Genomic DNA, 9,463 nt, shown 5'->3' with positions numbered 1-9,463 from the left:
TCCAATGGAGCGTTTACGTCAGAAGGTAAGCACATCGTCCTTGTTGCAGTATTTTAATGAGTGTTCTCATGTATTGGTCGACATTGACCATTTTACTAAGACTACATATCATGGCCTGGACAAACTTAAATCAGATATCAACGAATATTTTGAAAAAAAAATCGTTTTGACCCAGTTTGTGTCTACGTCCAGAAATTACATTAAGTACACTGGACAGAATAACGTTGCATTCATCATCTAGATAGAAAAATGTCCCGCAAATCTTGGACCTAAATTAGTCCTGAGATGATTTTTTGAATTTATTTGAATACAATTTAAAAACGCCCTTTACATGTTTGTTGAATGTTCATTGACAGAATGTCATTTTTCAACCATTATGTAAAATATTTCTTGATTTTTTATCATAGTATTTCTGCAGGTGTCAAAAGATAAACAACTACTTTTTCCATATTAGTCCTACCTATCATACCAACTGTAGTCAGTATTCTTCTGTATAATGTCTGTCTTTATCACATAAAAGTTCTACATTGCCTTGGAAAATATCTTATTTAACAACTATCAATTTGTTGATAGTGTGCAAAACTGGTTTTGAGTGATTTTAACTGTATTGACATGAAGGTCAAGTGTACGTCAATCATATTGAATAACTAAAAGATACCACTCTAAATACTTTTCTTAAAAAAATGGAGAAACTCTGAAACTATGATAAGTAGAATACGTTATTTTCTAACCTTCTTGTAAAATTAAAGTGTCAAAAATATTTGTTATTTTTTACAAGTGATGTCTAGTAGAATCGTTAACAGCATGAATTGATAAAGAACTATTATGCTTCTTGTGAGATTCCTTATTTATAATAAATATTCATTTATACACTGGCATAGTGTTCAGCATGAGGATTTATAAAGTGTAAGCCTACTATGCAGACGACTTCCTATTCTGAAGAACATGCCAAAGCACCGACGCTAGAGATAAAACTCACGTCTCCGAGATATCAGTTTGACGAGTCTTTGATTTCACAGGGGGAAAAAATCATTCTAAATGTTGATAGCATTTCATTTTTTTTCATATTTCTGACAAATGTTATTATGGTTATTTTATCATCATATTGAGGACGATTAGGTGTTTCATTTTGACACGTCATATCATGTGGCAGTCATGTGATTTTATTTTTTTTTAAGGTGAAAAGGCAAAACCAAGTTAAAAATCAAATATTTTTAAACACATTGAAATTTGTGAAAAAAACTGCGATCCAATATTGAATGTATTCTTTCGTTATTAAAATGATATAAGTGCTGGTTAGCTACATTGTATATAAAATAATTAATTTGCTTTCAAGGTTTCAACAAGATGGAAGAATTTTTCACGAAGCTTTATACTTCTAGAGTCTTTATTTTAAAACTTACAATGATCCAGTGAGCGTATGTTCCTGAAAAAAGATTTATCAAGACCCTTACATATCTCTAAAATGTAACTGCAGGCAAATACACGACTGTATCAGTTAATAAAAAATCCTTGAAAAATATATCAGTGAAATCATGAAATAGTCATCTATCTCGGTCATTGGCGTCTTCATTATCGGCAAATTATATTTCATTTATTTATAAAATACATTTATATTGTGAAAATATTCCTTGATCTTCCTGTCATTAACAAACTACGTCATCTTTTACAAAATCGCTTATTTGTACACCCACGTGTTCACAGTGATAAATAATTTGTTTATATCCTGATATATGCGATGTATCAAACGACAAAACAACATGCTATAATAAGCTTTAATGTAGTTTAAATCTCTTGCATTGTTTAAAACACGAAATCATTTCAACTCTTGGAATATTAAAGAATTTCTAGATTTGTGTGACGTCCTAGTGAATATTTTCAGTACAAATAAAGAATCAAAGTGCGCTATATTTGGGACGAAATCAACGCACATTTTTTTCAAAGTGGGGTAAGAGTGTACAACATATTTTTTTTTAATCATGGAATCACTTAACACACATAGAAAAGACACAATTTTTTGACTTAATGTTTAATAAAAACATTTTTTCATGTTAAAGATCTTTCAAGAAACTTCAATGTGGAGAAGATAGGTATATAATGAAGGTCTCTCGGTACAACTATTTATCTTTCCTAATCAGATGTTGTAATGTGTTTATATAAAATTAATTAATTCATTCATTTTTTATTGAAAATCAAAGTTGTCGTACATCCCATTCAAATTTTTTTTTTCTACACATATAAATGTACATGTAGAGACGTCACTACATATCGATGAAGTGCTCCAAATTCAGTCCTCTATTCGGCACCCATATCCAGGGACATTGCGCAAGGAGGGATTATTATCTTCCTCCAACGCCTGGCGTGACACGGAGCCTCGGTTATAATGTCTCATCCGAAGGAAATACAAATCACTTCAAGGTGTAAATCGCATCACGAAGGAACAGTTGCTGTCCCTTTATTTCAGGTCAGTCGCAGCCTAGACCTTCTTAACATATATATTTATATTGATGGTATGACAATGAAATATTTTCTCCCAATAAGTATTATTTTAACATAGATTAAAAAAAGAGATACACATGTAAGATCCCCCCCCCCAAAAAAAAAAATAATGCGCCCTGTCATATTAAAGAAAACGGGACTATGGACATATTACCAATCTAAGAATGATTTTGCAATTGCAAAAATTTCTTTGCAAACTGTCTATGCGTCTTAATGTTGGCTTGCATGATTGCCGATGTAAAAAAGAGTATCTCAAAAAACTAATTGATAAGTATTAATATAACCTAGAATCACCTACTAGCGTCTCTGAAATCAAATGCTTTTGGTATATTGGTTAATATGATAATACATTTACACCCCTCCTCACTTAAAATGAATAAAAAGATTGTTATATACACAGGGCATAATTTATTATTTTCTTTATAGACTGTTATATCTGATCGATATTTTTCTTATCAATCAACCACACTGCTTTTTTCTGAGCTGGCACAGCGCCCTTAAAAATCAAAGCAACCTCCTTGTGTAGCGTTATCAACCTAAAGAACGAAGGTACATCTGTTTGTTTACTTGTTTCGAGAGCCGCATTGATAATAAAGCGTTTTCGTAATTAAAACGCAGTTACACCTACTGCTTGAAATATAAAAAAAATGCAATTGTCATTTTTTTTTCTTTTGAGGACATTTTTTGTATAAAATTCATTCGATTTGCTAGAAAAGTAGATTACTCCAAGCATAATTTTCCTTGACATTCAGTAGAAGTCAGTTTAAGATTATTTAGAGATAACATTTTTTGCATTAAACTGAGGGTAGGTTAAAAGTCCATTTACACGTCAGACAGAAGGGAAGTATTTTATTTGGTAACTGTATTTGTTCGTCAAATTGCTATGACTAGCAAATCTATAATACCTGGCTATCAGATTTCCTCGAAAAGAGTAAGTAAACATATCCTTGAATTATGCATGTGAAATCTAACAAATATCAAGCGACGTGGCTTCATTTTTATTTGAGACATTGTTAGAAAGAAGTGACCCTTTAGGAATTTCAGACTTCATTTATGTATATATGCCAAGGAAGGTTCTTTTTGTAGTTGTAAAACTGGATGAGGTAGGGAAATGAGTTATATGTAGCTATTCACTTTAGATTTATTATTATATTTTTGCTTAAATTATGTGTGTTAAAGCAGATACGAAGGAATCCTCATTGTTCGAAGGGGTCCCTATAAAATGTGCAAGTTATTTACGAAAATTCGTTCCATGGGCATGATTGGACCGAGCGAATTCTGGTTACAGACAAACATTACACCCCCCTCTCCAAACATTGATGATTCCATAGTATCAGTCTGTCATAATTATACCAACTCTTTTCCTGCTCCGCTCTTGTGTCTATCTTACTGTGCTCTCTCCGAAAAAAGTTAAATTTAGAATATGAAGAATAGGTTTTCATAATTTTGTACTCATCATGAAGCAAACAAAAAAGGAACAATTTTTCAAAGGACAATTTTCCTACCTCTGGTTTCTAGATACCGTCTTCCAATTTTGAAGAAGACAAAATCTTTCGAAAATACATTTTGGTGTTCCGTTTATTGGCAATAATGTAAGGGGATTGTAAATATCATATATGGGGCCAAAAGGGAAAACAACTCCCTCGCTCCAAAAATAAGTCTTACATTTTATGTGGTGCGCAAATCTTTCATTATCGTAGGTATGCATGTTCATGAGGTCACGCGAGGAAGACGTTATCAGCACTTATCAAACTGAATACTTAATGCAAATTGAAACGTGCAACGTCGTAAAGTACACTACAGTGTACAATATTTCCGGTGTAAAAAATGTGATAATTATTAAACTCCATATTACAATGTACCTAGTACATGTATGTCTTCATCCTTAAGGATAAATAATAACAAACAAACTTTTTTCATAAACCAGCCATATTTTCATAGATTTACATTTAAATTCGTAGCCTGAATAATGTTTACCAAGTATAGTTTGAGAATTTTATAAGATTTTTGTAATAAGATTAAAAAATTGTGCAAAATTTTGTATGGAATTATACAGAAAGCAAAAGTAAGTCTCATATCTAAGCATCAAGGAAAACATACGATTTCTTTGTATATCAGGGATGGACTATTTATGTCATCTCAAATCAAAATCAGTCAAAAATATATATCAATCAGTTCATCAAATTTTTGCTTGTGTTAAGTTAATACAGATCGCAACAATAAGTAATTCTTGTCATTTAACCTTCCATTATTAAAAGAGACACAATTTATCTAGAGAAAGTAATTTTGATTTGAAAATCTTCTGAAACAATAAACCTTCACTTCAAACGAACTGTTTTAATTTGAAATTTGGAAGTCACTGAGTTTGGACCCTTAATCATGAATCATGAGCCCTGAAGAATGATCTTTCAGAGATAATGCTTAATAATTAGTCGACATTGAGTTTAAAGTTTATTTATCAGCATGTCAAGTTTTAATGCACAGTAAAGAAATAATGTGTGCAGCTATGGGAATCGTTGTTTAACAGCACGGGGACTTTAACGACTTAGATTGTACAGGTACAACTCTTTATGATTCGATACTTGGAAGCAGTAAGTACCTATCATGCATTATTAATATAAATGCAACTTGATTCAAATAATGCGATTTTTTTTAAAGTAATCCCATAAAAGAAGGCGGTTGCATTTGCAGTTAAGGATGTCTCTTGTTTTAAACTTGTGGGTCAAGGTCGTTTTATTACTTTAAAAGTTGTTGAATAAGAAAATCTTTTAAATAATGTTTGTTTACAATGTCCTGACACAGGGTTAAGGAAATAGGTCGGTATGTTGGTAAAAAATTTCATTCTTAAAGACAACTTCAACATTTCTGTTCATGGGTTTTAAAAAACAGGGAGGAAAATATTGTCCACTGGAAAATGAAAAAAGAGTCTTAAGTCGTGCCAATTTATCCAGTCGGTTAGAGAGAAGAAAGAAAAAAACCTTTTCAAAGATGGCTAAATGCTGCTCAGGGTATTGGCTAATCGGATCGGTTGTTATAATTATTGGGAAAAAATATTTGTAGGAATGAGAACACATTTGATATGTTTTATTTTCTTTTCAAAATTTTTGAGCCATAAATGGGAGAGGAAAAATCCTTAAAAGTTGGGGACATCATTCGAAAGTTTTCAAGGTTAGTGTTTTTCTTTTGCACAATAAACAATCTCTTGATGTTTTCTTTGTTATATATATAGTTATATTTTTTTCCGATGCACCAGAATTATTTGAGGTATGAATGAAATAATAGCTACGTATGGAAAAACATACTGATTTGACCTGGTTTGGAATAATTTACGCTTTTTTAGAAGCGGTGTATAAAAAAAAGCGCAAAGAGTTCCAACTCAGGTTACACCAGATGAGTATAACTTAAGGGGCTATAAAATTCACCCCTATTATCTATTCTTCCATCATAAAGTGTAGAAATTTAAAATTTCAAATTGAACTTATTTAAACGCACATTAATACGCTTTTTACGCAAGACATTATTGACCTAGGAAATCTAGGTTATACAATAAAGTCTATTTTTTTTGGAATCAAATAATGTGTTACAACCAATATTAAACAATTTTTACATGACAAAAATTGATTAGATGATAGTGATATTCTTGAATATAGAATAGATGATCATAATTGTATAAAAACGAGGATATTTCATGAAAATATATCAATTATCAAAATATCTATGAAATAGTATTAAATATAAAAATATCTTAACATGTCTTAAATTCTGTTAAAAAAAAAAGAACATTTATCAACTTTTAATTTTAATAATCATTAGGAACGTTGAATATACATTTGTTTTTGCACTCTCTTTTCTTCTTGTAAAACGGAGCAGTCAGTCGGATTTGACCACAGACAGCAAAGCTCAAGCTACACAACACAGGTTTGTAAGCCTCATTGTATTCTAGTTATTCATTATATGGATTAAAAATGAACTTTATCTATTGACTAATCAAACAATCAATTCATTTTTTTGCAGCATGCAACCAACTTGCAGAGCTTTATGTAAAAAAAAAATCAATAAAACATGTATTTTCTAGAGTATTAACATGCACCATTACAATGCATTGCACTTGAGCAACATAGAACAAAAAAAAAAAAAAAAAAAAAAAAAAAACATTTATACTGTTCAATTTCAAATTTTAGTCATGTGTCTCTGAATCATTTTTAAAAGAAGAGTACATAAACATGCTTTTTCGGTTAAATCACGTATATTTGTGGGGTCAATTTTTCGTTGTTTGAGGGGATTTGATTTCGTAGATATAACTAGATAAATAATTGTTGAGTAGTTATATTTTGCAACGTTTAACATTTCAAGGTGGGCACGAAACATTGTGTTTCTTTATACCTTGAAAACAACCAACGAGGATTTATGGTTTCATATTTTAAAAAAGTCTTTCAAACAATTGATTCATTGATAAAACGCAGGTTCCTACATGCAGAATAGATACTGTAACATTCATTGACACATTGTATAACGGACTTATAATTTTTACAAAATGTAATTCTAAGTTTATTTATTTAAAAGGCATTTTGTTGATCTACTTTCTTTCTTCCTTTTACAGAAAACATCCATTGGCTCATGAATCTCCCACGCACACTTCTCTACTGTATGTATATTCCTTGACTTGTTTATTCTTTAACCGATCATGGTAGCCTAGTGATAAGGTACTTGCTTTTTTTAAAATTAATTCTACTTTTTGCGTCATATTAAACTTACGACATTAACAAGGAGACTGACAATCCTTCTCCACCAGCATTAAAACTGAAATTCAAAGTCCCTTGTCACTTTAAATATGATGGCGTGATAAAGAACACACATTGCTTCGTAGACATTTAATACTTAATACAATTCTAAAGTTAACCGTTGCATAAGTAAAACACTGGCAATTAATGTGATACAAATGAATATACACAGCGAAATTAGCCTTAAATGTATACATTTCTTTTGAATTGTTTTTACAAAAATTCTTTTTATTTGATATCATTAGAAAGAAACTTCCATTTTAGGATTCAGGCACAGGTGGCAAAGATTGCAGAACCTTCCTTAGAACAGAGTGTTTCAAGTGAACCTATTGATATAAATGAGTTGAGAAAGAAAAAACCTTCCTTAGATCAGAGTGTTTCAAGTGAACCTATTGATATAAATGAGTTGAGAAAGAAAAAACCTTCCTTAGATCAAAGTGTTTCAAATGAACCTATTGATATAAATGAGTTGAGAAAGAAAAAACCTTCCTTAGATCAGAGTGTTTCAAGTGAACCTATTGATATAAATGAGTTGAGAAAGAGAAAACCTCATATTTCATTGTAACCATTCCTGGAGACATCTTCCACAGAGAAATTAGAAAAGGTAAGACGTACATTATTTATTGACAGTTGCAAATAATAACTGTGTTCATGCAGACTTTGGAGGAGCTAACTCTTTCCTGGCCTGGTTCAATTAAGGTTTTAATGTCACATAATAATATATAATAATAAGGACTTTCCAGGCGTAATTCTGCTTCAGGCGTAATTTTATTTTCCAGGCGTAACTCATTTGCCTTTTTGGTCTCACATTCCTGCTCGCCCCGTGGGGATCCGGGTTAGAATAGGTCCTCAGTACACCTTGCTTGTCGTAAAAGGCGACTAAATGGGGCGGTCTTTCGGATGAGACCGTATAAACCGAGGTCCCGTGTCACAGCAGGTGTGGCACGATAAAGATCCCTCCCTGCTCAAAGGCCCTGAGTGCCCAGCATAGGCCTGTTTACAAGATGTTTACAAGATCCAAAAGTAAATTCAGTTATGCAATATTTCCTTAAATTTAAATTCGCTGTGTTTTCTGCCAACTGTGAAATTGATCTGAATACCATTTTTGTGTTTAATCACGCATAGAAATATACATGGAACGATAAATGACAGCGGGAAATTCAAATATTTAGTATATATTTGGTTATTTCAAACATGTAAAATTTAAGTATAAGGTATGTTCATAAGTTTGGCGCGCTTCCTGAAATATGTCAATGTTTTACATACCAATTACTCACACAAAACTGAAATAAAAATTCCAAATATATCTCCTCACTTTCAGATGCACTCTTCACTGTCGGATTGTTTCACAAAAGAAAATAAAACTCTGATAGCGGAGTTTGTGACTGTTAAAGTTATTGATGTTCGTCCATTAAGAAATTACAAGAAACGAAATGGAAAAACTGGTAAAATGTTCATTGCTGCAATCTGTGATACCACCTATGCCTGCTTAGCCAAAGTTTATGACTCAGAAAAAGTCACCATTATACAGCCAAATACGGTTCTCATACTTAAAGACTTCTTTATCAAAAACGGGTAAATACTTTCAGATTTATTTTTAATATGGTGAAGTCTAAAACAAAAATCATTGTACATGTATGGTAATTACATAACATTTTTAAAAAAATTGATTATTATTTATACTTAGATATATTCAGAAACAACTTCAATTAATTTACATAATAATTTAAAATTTACAGTGAGATTTCAATCACAAGCAAAACAATAGCATCCAAAACAGGTCATCTACCGGAAATTCCAGATGATATCATTGATAAAGCATCATCATTGTTGACTGGTACAAAATCGACAGATTTGTCTCCAGTTTCCTAACAAGAAGGAAAAATTGCATAAAATAGCTGAGTTATAGATGTACAAGTATGTTTTCTCCTTTTTTATATGCACAATTTTATTTTTCTAGTATAATATCTTTCAAATAATTTATACATTTCATTAAGGAGTATATTTAACCTGCATTAATTATTTGATTTTTATATACTTTCAATCTTTTGTTCATGTTCTGTATCAATGTAGATGCTGCATCAAAGCGGAATGTACCAATACAAAGTTAGAAAAAAACAAATGTCCAACATGTGGTCTATCCTACACAGAGGCTACTTCTGGCGATGGCTTTTTTTGGAAAC

At 31.4% G+C, this 9,463-nt stretch overlaps 2 protein-coding genes across 2 annotated transcripts; both read left to right on the top strand.

Moving 5' to 3' along the window:
* Positions 1-5,588: 5,588 nt before the first annotated feature.
* On the top strand, positions 5,589-7,845 carry LOC134262880 (uncharacterized). The gene is made up of 4 exons (XM_062745200.1): positions 5,589-5,667; positions 6,370-6,417; positions 7,100-7,144; positions 7,545-7,845. The coding sequence occupies exons 1-4, from the start codon at positions 5,615-5,617 to the stop codon at positions 7,843-7,845; spliced, it is 447 nt and encodes a 148-aa protein (XP_062601184.1). The 5' UTR covers positions 5,589-5,614.
* A 731-nt stretch (positions 7,846-8,576) lies between these two features.
* On the top strand, positions 8,577-9,156 carry LOC134262882 (uncharacterized). The gene is made up of 2 exons (XM_062745201.1): positions 8,577-8,855; positions 9,020-9,156. Exons 1-2 carry the CDS (start codon positions 8,602-8,604, stop codon positions 9,150-9,152), a joined length of 387 nt encoding a protein of 128 aa, XP_062601185.1. The 5' UTR covers positions 8,577-8,601; the 3' UTR covers positions 9,153-9,156.
* Positions 9,157-9,463: the final 307 nt, after the last annotated feature.

This window comes from Saccostrea cucullata, unplaced genomic scaffold (assembly GCF_032062105.1).
Source record: "Saccostrea cucullata isolate Sc308-1 unplaced genomic scaffold, CSIRO_AGI_Scuc_v1 ctg11936, whole genome shotgun sequence".
Lineage (NCBI taxonomy): Eukaryota > Metazoa > Mollusca > Bivalvia > Ostreida > Ostreidae > Saccostrea > Saccostrea cuccullata.
Note: the sequence above shows the minus strand (reverse complement) of the source record. Positions and strands in the feature narration are given on the sequence as shown.

Excerpts from the sequence above, each read along its gene's own strand:
- LOC134262882 (XM_062745201.1), top strand. The coding sequence starts at position 8,602 with ATGCACTCTTCACTGTCGGATTGTTTCACAAAAGAAAATAAAACTCTG. Across the intron at positions 8,856-9,019 it reads GACTTCTTTATCAAAAACGG|TGAGATTTCAATCACAAGCA; the intron begins GTAAATACTTTC and ends TAAAATTTACAG.
- LOC134262880 (XM_062745200.1), top strand. The coding sequence starts at position 5,615 with ATGGGAGAGGAAAAATCCTTAAAAGTTGGGGACATCATTCGAAAGTTT. Across the intron at positions 5,668-6,369 it reads ATCATTCGAAAGTTTTCAAG|TCAGTCGGATTTGACCACAG; the intron begins GTTAGTGTTTTT and ends AAAACGGAGCAG. Across the intron at positions 7,145-7,544 it reads CCCACGCACACTTCTCTACT|GATTCAGGCACAGGTGGCAA; the intron begins GTATGTATATTC and ends CTTCCATTTTAG.